The following is a 13721-nucleotide window of genomic DNA, read 5'->3' on the forward strand; positions in this document are numbered from 1 at the left end:
ATTAGCTTCTTTGACAGCCCATCACACTGGTGACATCCAGAGAATGAAATCCACTAAAATCCTGAGTCTCTTTTTCACATGTCTCTCCCCGGGCCTGTATTCATGCAATTCAATTTGGGGACCTAAGTACAGAATTTGACATTCCTCCCTATTTCTTCTTGTTAAGGTTCAAAGTTTTGATTCCTCATTTTTTTTGAATTATTAAATTTTTTTAAAGATTTTATTTATTTGACAGAGAGAGAGACTGGGAGAGAGGGAACACAAGCAGGGGGAGTGGCAGGGGGAGAAGCAGGCTCCCAGCTGAGCAGGGTGCCCAACGCGGGGCTCGATCCCAGGACCCTGGGATCCCAACTCAAGCTGAAGGCAAACGCTTAACGACTAAGCCACACTTAACAACTGAGGCGCCCCATGATTTTCTGAATTATTTAATAAGTAAATATGTAAAATGTTATGACTTTTAAAACTATAGAACTCAACTCCAGAAAGTATGTCCTAGTTTTTATTCCTTTCAGTAGAGTATGTCAGTGCCTCCTTCACACCCCACCAATACATCACATTAAAAAAACAAAACAAACAAAAAAACTTTGCCTATCTGATTGACAGAGTGGTGCCTCATTTGTTAACTTGCATTGCTCTGATTACTAAAGAGGTTGAACATTTTTCATATATTCATCAATTGTGTCATTTTTGCAAATTCTCCTTTTATGTCTTTTGTCCAGTTTTCTCCTTCAAGTATTCATTTTTCTTAATGATTTGTAGAAGTTCTTCAAATAGTAACATTAATTCTTTTGTCACATGTTGCAAACATTTTTCCGGCTTTCCATTTCAATGTTAACTTTATTTATGGTGATTATTGACATCAGGTGGTCTTATTGGTCTCAAGAAATCTAGCAATCCAACTTTTCTTTTGTCACTTCTCCTTTTGGTACCATATTTAGAAAAACTTTCCCAAGTTCAAAAGTATATAAAAGTTTCCCATATTTTATCCTTACACCTTTATGGTTTTATTTTTTACATTTAAATGCTTAACCCATTTGGAATTTATTCAGGTGTATGACATAAAGTCAGGAGGACTGTGTTTTGTTCCAAATGGTTAGCCAGCTGTCCCAACACCATTTACTGAATTAATTTGTCTTTTTTGTACCGATTCAAAAAGGCGCTTTTCCTCCCCCAGAGGCTCATGCTCTCTCAAATAAATAAATAAAATCTTAAAATGGGGCAGCTGGGTGGCTCAGTTAAGCATCTGCCTTCGGCTCAGGTCATGATCTTGGGGTCCTGGGATTGAGCCCCACATCCAGCTCCCTGATCAAGGGGGACCCTACTTCTCCTTCTCCCTCTGCCCCTCCCCCTGCTCATGCTCACTCTCTCTCTCAAATAAAATCTTTAAAAAAAATTTTTTTTAATGAGTTAAAAGAAAGGGTAATTACCACATGCTTTGTCTCCACTCGTGTCTGTCTCACAGGGATCTGAGACTCCGCGTACCCGCACCTGAAATTCATGATCTTCCCCTCTACTCCAGCATTCTCCAACTCTGAATGGCTACTTTGTTTACTAAATGTTGATGTCAAGAACTTAGTTATTCCTTACCCCTGCCCTCTCCATCACTGCCTCTCCACACACACATATATCAAGTCACCAAACTGTAGTCAATTCTGTCTCTAGAATATAGTTCTAAACCATCACCGTATGCCCAACTCCATCACTATGACTGTAATCCACGACACCATCTTACCTTTCCTGCACGGCAACAGCCTCCTCACTGGGCCCCCAAATCCACTCTTGGCCCCTCAAGTGCATGAAATATAAATAAGGTCATGCCGCTTCCCTACTTTCAACCTCTGACAGCTTCCATTGTTGTTAGAACAAAGGCCAAGATTACTTAAGTGATATAAAAGACCTGTGTGATCTAGCCCCCCCCTTCTTCTACCTCGCTGCTCACACAGCTGCTAACACGCTAGCCGTCTTTCCATTCCTTGAAGGCTTCCAGCTGCTTTTCATGTCAGAGTCTTCACATGTGATGTACCTTCTATGTTCCAAGCTGGTCTCCCGTCCCACCCCGTTCCTCCTCCTCACACACATGCCTGCCTAACTCCAGCTTATCTTTCAGAGTCCGGAAGTGTCATGTCCTCAGAGAAGGCTTGTACAACCCCTCCGACCACACTAGTGTGTCCCGCAAACGTGCCTCCTTGCACCTAGTACTTCTCCGGGTGGCACTTCTCCCAAGTCTTGCCATTTCATAAATGTTTGCAACAGTATCTCCATCTGGTGGCAGCTCTAGCAGTTCAGGCCTGTGCCCAGCTTGTTCACCAACATCTCTTTTTACCGTTTGTGTAACTGCGGGCAAGTCTCAACCTTTCTGTGCCTCAGTTTCTTCATCTACCAAATGGGTGGTGTTACTTCAACTGAGTACCAGACTCCATCTTCTTTCTTTAATCTCCTATCAAATGATCACAGCTGGGGATCTCTGTGCCAATGCAGGACACAGCTATATTCTTATTTTCTCATATTCATTCTGCCTTATTTCCCTTCCACTTCGAGTTCATACCTGTAGACTCAGGATTTATGGTAGCACAGAAATGTAAAAGAGGCAGAAGGCTGATGAGTTTTATGTCAGTTTTTACGGTCTCAAGTGTGATATTAGGCACATGGCATTATATGGTATAGAAAACAATATTTCTTAAGTAAGGAAAAGACAGGTTGGAAAATTATGCGTATGTGTGCATTTACACAAATGCATCTATACAATTCAAAATTATGCATAAAAATATTGGAAAGATGTGTACCAAAAGGACAACTGTGGTTAGCAAACAGTAAGTTATTAGATTACCGTGACTTAGTTTCCTTCTCTGTGTGCTTTTTTTTTTTTTTTAAGATTTTATTTATTTATTTGACAGAGAGAGAGACAGCCAGTGAGAGAGGGAACACAAGCAGGGGGAGTGGGAGAGGAAGAAGCAGGCTCCCAACGGAGCAGGGAGCCCAATGTAGGGCTTGATCCCAGGACACTGGGATCACAACCTGAGCCAAAGGCAGATGCTTAACGACTGAGCCACCCAGGCGCCCCCTTCTCTGTGTGCCTCTGAACCTCCCCAAGTTTTTACAATTGTCTAATACATTTAAAAATCAGAGAAAAGGTTTTTTTAGACTTTTTTCTCAGAAAACAGTGTTCTCGAAGGAGTTGTGTTACATACAAAACTTATGACAGTGATAATGACAATAGCTAATACTTTTCAGCATGGTTTATGTGCCAAACGCTGTAGTAAGTACATTACAGAAATGCTCATGGAGTCCTCGCGCTCTATGACGGAGGCATTGTTCTAATCCCCATTTTGTAGATGAAAAAGTTCAGGTTGTTCATGGAAGTCACACAGCTGCTAAGTGACGGAGCCCAAGAGGCAAACCCCGGGGATCTGACTCCAGAAATCCCTCTCTCATTGGCCACTAGACTTCCTGTCTCCAGCCACAAGGCCTCCCAAAAACCTAACCTTTCTGTTCTTGATTTTTATGTCTTCCAAGCTTTTCTGATTCTCACCATTTGGGGAGGAGATAGAAATAGTATTCGCACTTCTTGCACGAGGTGAAAGTCGGGCATCCACTACAAGTCGTATCTCTGCTTCCAACGCACACACCTGCCCCAAGGGACATGGGAACATACAGAATTGAATGGAGACTAACACTATCCACTGGGCAACCCTCCCCCCATGATCAGCTCTCACAGCATCACGAACCTCTGCTTCCCGCCCTCATCACAGCTGTGTTTCACACTTGCTTGTTACTTGATTGCTTACTACCTGCAGGCACTATTCTGAGTACTTTACAGGTGGTACTTTCCTTTTCACCATTATTGTCCCCATTTTACACATAAGGAAATTTTATTTCTGCAGGACCTGAATATTTCTAATACATCATATTTCTAATGTTTGATTTTTTTATTATTATAAGTGGAAATTTTAAATTATATTTTCTAATCGGTTGAGATATCAAGATTTACATGCCTGTAACTTTGTAAACTTTTCATCATTTTAATTTATCATGATGAATGTACTCTTTAATCCCCATCCCCTATTTCCTCCATCCCCCCACCCACCTTCTCTCTAGTAACCATGAGTTTGTTCCCTATAGTTAAGAGTCTATTTCTTGGTTTGTCTCTCTCTCTCTCTGTTTCCTTTGCTTGTTTGTTTTGTTTCTTAAATTTCACATATGAGTGAGATCCTATGGTATTTGTCTTTCTCTGACTGACTTATTTCACTTTCCATAATACTCTCTAGCTCTATCAATGGTGTTGCAAATGGCAAGATTTCATTCTTTTTTATGGCTGAATATTCCATTATATATATAGATATATATATCTTCTTTATCCATTCATCCATCAGTGGACACTTGGGCTGCTTCCATAGTTTAGCTATTGTAAATAATGCTGCAATAAACATAAGGGTGCATGTATCCCTTTGAGTTAGCGTTTTTGTGTTTTTGGGGTAAATACGCAGTACTGCAATTCCTGGATCATAGGGTAGTTCTATTGTGGGGTGCCTGGGTGGCTCAGTAGATTAAGCGGCTGCCTTCGGCCCAGGTCAGATCTCTGGGTCCTGGAATCAAGCCCTGCATCGGGCTTTCTACTCAGCAGGGAGTCTGCTTCTCTCTCTCTCCCTTTCCTTCTTAAAATCTTAAAAAGGGGGGGGCAGTTCCATTTTTAATTTCTTGAGGAACTTCCATACAGATTTCCACAATGGCTGCACCAATTTGTACTCCTTCCAACAGTACAAGAGGATTCCCCTTTCTCCACATCCTCACCAACATCTGTTGTTTCCTGTGTTGTTGATTTTAGCCATTCTGACAGGTGTGAGGTGATATCTCATTGTAGTTTTGATTTGCATTTCCCTGATGATGAGTGATGTTGAGCATCTTTTCATGTGTCTGTTGGCCATCTGGATGTCTGTAACTTTGCAAAATTACTGAACTCTCTCATTAACTGTAATTTTGATTCTTCATTATTTTAGCTCCATAATCTCCTTTGAGATTTTATTTACTTATTTGACAGAGAGAGAGAGAAAGAGCAAAGCACAGGGAGCAGCAGGCAGAGGGACAGGGAGAAGCAGGCTCCCGGCAGAGCAGGGAACCCAGTGCAGGGCTTGATTCCAGGACCCTGGGATCATGACCTGAGCCAAAGGCAGACGCTTAACTGACTGAGCCACCCAGGAGTCCCCATTTTAGCTACATAAGCTCTTAATTTCTATAAATAATAATTTTGTCTCCTCCTTTCTAACATGAAGATATCATCTTTCTCCACTAATTTTTATTTTGTTTAAATTTTTTAATTTGAATTTGAATTTAATCACAATTTTTTAAATTACATCCAAAGATATGTACTGCCTATCTTTAGTCTCTCTTTACCACCTTCCCCCTCAGGCCCAAGCCATCCACCATGACACCAACAGAGCCACTTTTCTCAATCATGAATATGCCTCCTTCTCTCTGCTACTCAGAAGTCTGCACCACCTCCATGTTTTCTGTATGATGAAGTTATCTCAGCGTAATTGTTACCTTTTATAATATGGCCCCGAACTACCTTTTAACCTTCATTTCGACCATGATTCCAAAATGCCCCTCACTCCTGACTCCTTTTTTCATGATTTGCCCCAATAGTCCTTCCCTATTTTCTTCCTTGGAACAACTGTTTAATTTCTGGGGGACTGCTGCCTCTTCTCTGGGCCTCCAGAGCTCTCCCTGCCATTTCACCCCTACACCTGCTGTGTCTCCAGGGCCCCAGCACAGACCTCTGTCATGGGACCTGTCACAACCCAACTTGAACATGGGTACCCAATTAGAGCAAAGGTCATCACACTTCTATGGAGCTTCAGATGGTAAATATTTTAGGCTTTCTGGGCCATATTTGATCTCTGTTGCATTTTTTTCCTTACATTTTAATAATGTAAAAATTATTCTTAGCTCATAGGCCATAAAAAAAAAAAAAAAAAAAAAAAACAGGCCACCAGCTACAGGCCGTAATTTGCCTATTCCTGGTTTATAAGTTGGTCTCTCCCACTGGATAGCAAGCTACCTGAGAGAGGGGACCATCACTTATTCACTTTTGTATTCCCCAGCTCCTGCCCCGAAGAAGGTGTTCAATCCTTGAAGCCAGTTGAACTGAAACATAAATAATTAATTTATCCTGATGACTCAAATACATCCCTCAACAATTTCTTCAAATCCTGAACTACTTAACAAAAAGTCATTATGCATTTGAGTCTCTCAGGCATCTGGACCTTAAAAATAAGCTATATCTCCAGGTGAGAAAACCTCTGATGTTCAGCCAAAGAGCCTCTCCCTCCCCAAACGCAGCGAAAGTGCTTCTCTTATGAGAGCCTAGACTGTTCCCCAAGCTCACACATGGAATAGAACTCCAGTGAACTCCTGCTTTTCAAATAGCCGAATCAATTTCTCATCTCAGGAAATGATCTAGACTTGATGGTGTTTGGAATACTTGCCAGGTATCCAACCTAGCTGCCGACAATAGAGCTACCTCCCATCTCACCATGATTGGGGAAGAAGCATTCTGGTAAGTCATTAAGTACCAGAGAAATGTAGGCAGTTATTACTGTTCTTATCACTGTCCCCCTGCTCCCTGGTTCTCCCAATCAGAAGTGCTCCAGAAAAGTGACGAACACCCCTTCCTGGTTAAGGAACCAACACTGTGAAGGTTTTTAGAGAAGAGCAGCACATTACTGCATAATCTCTGGCTTAACTCTGAGGGCTCAGTGCCTGGCTTGCTGGGGCTCCCACAGTGTAGCTGGAAAGGAGGCTGAGAGCAGGTAGTGCCATTACTAAGAAGGAAATGGCCCACGCCATGACTGCTCTGTGAGGCTGTGAGTCAGTACTGTATCCACGGGAACAAGGCAAACTTGAGGCCAATTCCACTCATACCTATGTCAGGCAGGCCCCTGTGGGCCTAGAAAGGCAAAGCACCAGCAAGTCTGGCCAGCATCAACCCCCCCCCCCCCCCACAAAACAAAGCTGGCTGAGAGCTAGATACGCTGTTGGGCTCTCCCAACAGGTCAGTGTTGGGGGTGGAGGGGGGCAGACTCTAGGTCCAGTAAGCATCTGGAGTACAGAAGAGGGAAGGAGCCAGTCAGAGCGAGTCACCCTGGAGGGGGCAGGGCCTACCTAGCACAGCCCCCAGTTCCTGGAGCCCCACATGGGTTTCAACAAAACAAACCCCCAATCCCACTTCCTGGAGGAGGTGAGGAAGGTAACATGCTCTAGAGTGGAGGTGAGGGTGCCAAAAGAGAGTTAGCATAAACCTGCCTTCCCCCAGGCAAAATAAGCAGTCCCAAAGGGCCAGGTCACATGACTGGTCACATAGAAGGCTTGGCTCCCTATACGCTAGTCGTCCCCAGGAGAAACCATCGTTTCCCCACAGAAGCCCCTGAACTCCAATGATGTTTATGCACTGACATAGTTAAGACTGGAGCTCCGCCCTGCACAGAGTCAAATCAGCCCAGCCACCTCCAGCCAACAAGGGGAGCAAGGCCACCCAACTCCGCCCTCAGTCAGCTGCCCGGGCTCCTCCTGGAGGGGCTTCCCAAGCACAGAGAAACCCACTGTGTGCAGTAAATGCAAAATCAGAAGAGTTACAGTGCGCTCGTAAGAAGCGCACTGAGATCACAAATGGAAACAAAGGCGTGAGAAATGACACGCGGCTGGTGCACGCGGAATGGGTCAGACCCAGCGCTGCCAGCCCTTGCAGCAGCTTGATGGCCACGGAGACCCAGCTGACTCTTCCAGCAGTGTTCACAAGCAGCCCTTCCACCCTGGCCTGTGTGTAAACAGAAGAGCGTCCTTGCTCAGAATCAGCCTTGGCTCACAACACGGTCCCCGCGGCCGGCGGCATTTGCAGCAGGCAGACCGGCCACCGCCCGCCCCGCGTTCTCTGGGTACTGGCCCCGCCGCCCCAGCCTGGCTCGCACTAGTGATGAAAAGGAGGGACGCCTGCTCCTGCAAATTAGGGGGTCGGGTTACACGGTGGGACTGCCACCTACACGTGGAAGCAAAGAAACCAACCAAAATAAAACTTTAAATCATTCAACTAACAGCGCTTTACTAATCATGCAAAAAGTACGGCTATAAAGTAGAGAATAGAAGGTGTGGTACGTTACCCAAAAGCCCTGCCAAGGACCGCATGTCCTTCTCCATCAGCATGTAAATCTCTTCCTCTGAGAAGCGGCCAATGCCGTGGCCGTGCATCTCGCGTTTCACAATTCCTTTCGTTATGTGGCACACGACCCACCTCAGCAGGTTACTGAAGGGACCGCCACCACTAAGAGAGAGCATCTTCCGGGTCTCATTGAGATTGTCCACCCACTGGCAATAAGCTAACGTCCTGGAATTGTGTGGAAACAGGTTACTACTGGGCATCAGACACACGTCAGCTCCAGGGAGTGCGTCAGAAGGGGGCACACTCTGGAGGAAATGAGCAGCTTTTACAAAGAGCAGACTCTGCAGGGCACACATTAAACAGCTTCTGGCCCATGCCTAGACTTCGGGTCTGTAAGAGAAACTCAAACAAATCCAGGTAACGAGGCCATGCGACAGTGCCGGCAAACGCCTCCTGGCCCCCGCCCTCAGATCCACGCCCCGCCCACCTTCCAAGGCCGCGCTTCCGCTTCCGCTTCCGCTTCCTGTCAGGCAACCCCACGGAAAACAGTAGAAACCCACTTCCAAAGGTTTTGAGGCAGGACCTTGCGTACCTAGGGGGACACCCGGAAGCAGGCACAGTGACTGCAGGGCTAGCTTCATTCACTCTTGATCTAAGGAATGGTTACGCAGGTATATGCTCTGTGTTCATGAAGTAAGCTGCATTTTGTTTTGTACAATTCGTGTATGCATTTTAGATTTTACCATATCAAAGAGTTGTTTAAAAAAGAAAACGTTAGCCTTTTTGACAGAGGATTAGGGAGTAGATATACCTGTCCAAAGTTAGCATAAACAATATAAATCGTAAATATTATGTATATCATTTGCTCTCCAGAAAGTCTGGAGAACTGCTTCAGTCTGTGCTCCAGGACTCTAAAGTGAATACAAAGACCGCAGGAACTCCGTTGAGTCACTTTTCCCATCTGGGTGGTGCGTGTGGCCAGCTCTCCCGTCCAGGTGTTGCCATGGGACACGCAGAGACAGCTGAGCAGTGATTCAGTTCCTGTGGGCTGCTGGTTACAACACTCGGGCCTGGGCTGATTTGGGGCTCTGAACCTTTGCAACTGCAGGAATGTTTCTATGCTAATAGTGTCGGTAGACAGAAATTAAAAGGATTTCCTACTGAGGGCTGAGAAGAATGTAGCTGTGGGAGTGCCAACAGAAGATATTTTGGTTTTTCCCCATAACAAGCAATAAAAGATGTACTAGCAGTTGTCTCTCCTCCTAGTGTTGACTCATAGAGCAATAATGGCCACTTCGAAAAAATCAAAAGAGTGAAAAATATTTTTACAGAGAAAACACAAGGAATTATAATATCTTATAGCTATTTCTCACTTCAAATTTTAAGAAAAAAAAGTCCTTGATGTTGATTATTTTATATAGTTCTACTCTTTTCACTGTTTCCTCTATAAAAAAGAAAATAACAGATTTTTTTCTGAAAGTTTTTAAACATTCCTGATTTTTACTAAAAACTCCTACAACCAATTTCAACGTAACTCTCTGCACTGTACCCATAACTCTTCTTTATTACATTTTTAAAATAATGCCTACAAATCTTGTTAGAAAGGTTTGTGTAGGGATGCCTGGGTGGCTCAACTGGTTAAGTGGCTGCCTTTGGCTCAGGTTATAATCCCAGGGTCCTTGCTCAGCGGGGAGCCTGCTTCCCGCTCTGCTTGCAGCTAGCCCTGCCTGTGATCTCTCTCTCTGATAAATAAATAAAATCTTAAAAAAAAAAAAAGAAAGTTTTGTGTACTTCTTTTTTATAAATCTTTCAAAATAAAGTATTGAGTCAAGAAATGGATTTTGCTGAAAATAGGAAAAAGTATATCGCGACGGTAACTAATACATACGGACAGAGAAGTCAATGGATATTTTGACATAAAAGATCTCTTATTTACTTTAGTAAATTTTTTAAAAACATGCAAACCAAAAACTTTCCTATTTGTTCTTCTTTTTACACCTGCCGTAATTAAGGTATCAATGTTCACATTCCATTAGAATAATTCAGCACTTTGCTTCAAATTGTACTGGATTGAAAAGCATCATAAAAGAGCTAGACCATCCTTGATTTTTTTTGCAAGTCCGTGAACTGAGAATAAAACTAAATTATCCAAAAATAAGCATGACCAGGTCTTAAGAGCATCCAGAAAGTGTCTAAAGAGTAAAAATGAGGAATGTGGTGGATCTAAACTGACAGATTGGTGTGAAAAAATATATATATTCTTTGTAGACGAATTACACAGGTTTCATCATAAGCCTAAGTGGTTCTGAGGGACGAGCAGAAGCTCACCAGGCAGAGCAGAGGAGGAAGGGTGTGTGTGAGGAGCACCGGCCGGTGGCACAGGATGCCTGGGGAGCACGTAGGGGCAGAGGCTGGAAGGGTGGGCCAGGACCAGATCTGGGTGCGCCTGAGACAAAGGGTGCTGAACTCTATTTTGGAAGCAACATTGAACCACTGAAGGGTTTTAAGCAGACAAGAAACATAAACAGGTTTGTGGCACTGTGAAGGAAGGGCTGGAAATGGAGAATCCCCCAGTAGGAAGACTGGCTAGAAGACTCTGGCAAGACCTAAGAACTAGGGCAATGGGAGGGGTGGCGGGTGGCGGGTACAAGGAATGCAGGGGGGAAACTCTGGGATATGGGAAAAAGAGTCTATTGACCAATGGATTAGGTATAAAGAGAGATTAAGTCTTTTCTCTCAGGCTGATGACTTGAGTGGATGATAATGCCATTAACCATTATGGGCAGGCACACACCAGGTGCGACAGATTTAGATGATGAAAGACGCATCAAGCTGTTGCACTTGAAGGTCCCATGGAACCCCCAAGTGAGAACGTCCAGAAGGTTGAGAAGTCAGGAGATAGGTTTAGACTCAAGACAGAGAACTTGTGGGTGAGGACACGGCAGCGAGAGTGCTAAAGCTGTCAGGGGAGAGGGTCACCTAAGGAAGTTGCTAGAGTAAGGAGGGGTCTTAGGAAATCCACAGGTCAAGGGCAAGTTAGAAGGTGAGAAGGCCAGGCTGGAAGGGCCAGCTTGGAGAGAAGCAGAGACACCACTTGCTCTGAGATAGAGAGGAGGAGAGGTGAGGGGCTGCAGAGCGGTTCAGAGTTCCTGCCTAGTGACTTCCGTTTCCTCCGCAGAGCAGGAAATGGGGGCCTGTGCACAGGATGAGGATGCACTGATGGACAGAGAACTTGCACGACTAATGGGTTCAAGCAGCAGATGGGGATGGAAGAGGTGGCTGTTCTGGGTCGCACATCTGAGCTGGAGGAAACCCCGCCAATGCAACGGCATAAGGTTCTCTGCCTCCATTAGCAGGCTGAACGGAGGGCACAGAGGGAGGAACAATGGATTGATCTGGAATTTTGCAGCAAGAGGTAACCTAAGAAACTGTCTGGCCTTCCTCTCTTCTCTTTCCCACCCTGCTCTTGACTTCTCCTCTCTTTCACTTCCGTTGCCTAATACTGTAGCCCAGCGTGAGTGAAGAGAAGCAAATGAGCCAGCCAGGCTCTGTAACGGTCAACCCCTATGAAGTGGGAACAAACTTTAAATACCAAAGAAAATGGGTAATTCATGGAATCCTAAATCAATCACTACAGGCAGCAAACCTCATTTACACATGCTTCCAAATCCTTACAACCAAGAATCCACCTCCTTCCATAACCAAGCGTCCGGCAAACTATTAACACTTGACCGAAACTACTCTCAACCAAATCAACAACACCTCCTTGCTGCAAAATCCAAATAATTTTTTTTCCCAGTAGGCTCTATGCTGGGCATGGAGCCCAACTTGGGGCTTGAACTCATGACTTGAGATCAAGACCTAAGCTGAGATCAAGAGTCAGACGCTTAACTGACTGAGCCACCCAGGTGTCCCTAAACATTCTTTCTTTGTGTATTTATCTTTCTTGAACTGTCTGCAACATGTAACACTGTCCATGTCTTTGGTAAAAGAGCTCTCCCTTAGCTTACATCTCTACTGCTTTTCATCGCTATTCTTCCTTCTTCTTACCCCACACTTGCAGTATGATCTAATTCACACCCATCACTTTAAACTGATGACTCCCAAAACCATTCCCAGCCCAGACCTTTGTCCTGACACCCAGGGATCCATGTGAGGGGTCCTCGGGAACTGCAAAAAAAGCATATTTCCAAACTTGGACTCATGATCTTCCTTCCTTTCAAATCTGCTTCCCCTCACCCAAGCCAGAATGAATTCCAGGACTCATTCTTCACTGCTCTCTATCCGTCGCTCCTGACAGCCAGTCACCCTGTGAATTTGCCCTTTTCTCCCACTCAATTAGCATGTAGTTTAGCCTTTCATCATTTCTCAACCCTGAGCACAGTGGCCTCCTAGCAGGTCTCCTGACATCCCCTCAAGGCCCTCCAGAAATCCATTTGTCCCAAGCCAGCCACAAAGAGCTCCTAAAACACAAATCTATTCCTATTAGGCTGCTTCTCGGAGTCATTCATGAACTCCCCCTAGCTCCTGAGCTCGGCGCGACACCCCCTGCTCCCTACGGTCTGACCCACACTCGGCTGGCCATTCTTCAGCCCCATGCCCCCGCATGGCCTCCTATGCACCTGCCACACAGAATTACATGTGCCTCCCCAGGCTCCTCGGTCTTGCCTCAGAACTTTTGCAGATGCTTCCCCCTCTGCCTAGATATCCTAATCTTCCCCAGCCGCCCAGCCCCTTCACCCACCACTGACAGTCCCTCGCTGTGGTTGTGATGCCATCACCTCTGGGAAAGCCTTTCCCTCATCACTCCAGCAGGTGCCGGCTGCCTGTCCTCAGTTCTTCAAACTGTCCCCCAGCACCCACCATTATGTGGCTCCACAATATTTAATGGAATTTAAATGGAATGAAGGAAAAGGAGAAATGCCTTTGAAGAATGAAGAAAGGGCTGACTGTTCTCTCCTGAGATCCGTGTCACTCTCTACTAGGAAGAGGCCCACTGCACAAGGAGTCGTGAATCATGAACTGGCGAGGGCAGGGAGGGCCAGTCTGGAAACCAGATGAGGCTGAACAATTAAGTCATCATTCTGAGAACCTCTTTCAGAAAGCTGATACTCATTTCCTTTAAACAACTGACGTACCTGATCTCTTCTGCAAAATGGGCTCAAGGCTTCTCTTGAAGACTGATTATCTTAGTCAGAACAGAAGAATAAATACTGTTCAACATTTTTAAAGGAGATCAAGAGGACAGGAAAGAAGAGCCGACCCCTGATGTTTCGATGAAGATATCTCTCGTTATAACCTAGCAAGAGGCCTGGCCCAAAGCGGAGATATTAACATGTGGGGAAGTGCAAACCATGGCAGTCTACTGTTTGTGGCCTTCCTGACCATGGGCGCCTTTCTCTGTGTCCTGCTCCATCCCATCATTGTTTGCTTGTCTTCTAAACGCATGGGGGTGCACGAGCGTATGATAAGCTTCTGTGATTTCACCAAGTTGCACAGGCCCTAGACTAACCCCTCCAAACAGGACCTCTCACTACATCTGAAATTTGGGGCAGGGGGAGCAGGGAAGAGG

At 45.1% G+C, this 13721-nt stretch overlaps 1 protein-coding gene across 1 annotated transcript in view; it reads right to left on the reverse strand.

The window, feature by feature from the left end:
- The window catches only part of FAXC (failed axon connections homolog, metaxin like GST domain containing), a 73031-nt gene that overhangs the window by 38966 nt on the left and 20344 nt on the right, over positions 1-13721 (reverse strand). The window contains exon 4 of the mRNA XM_008705012.2: positions 8151-8374. Coding sequence (XP_008703234.1) covers positions 8151-8374 — 224 coding nt within the window. The remainder of the gene's footprint in view (positions 1-8150; positions 8375-13721) is intronic.

The sequence above is a fragment of the Ursus maritimus genome, unplaced genomic scaffold (genome assembly GCF_017311325.1).
Source record: "Ursus maritimus isolate PB19 unplaced genomic scaffold, ASM1731132v1 scaffold_13, whole genome shotgun sequence".
NCBI classification, from domain to species: Eukaryota; Metazoa; Chordata; class Mammalia; order Carnivora; family Ursidae; genus Ursus; species Ursus maritimus.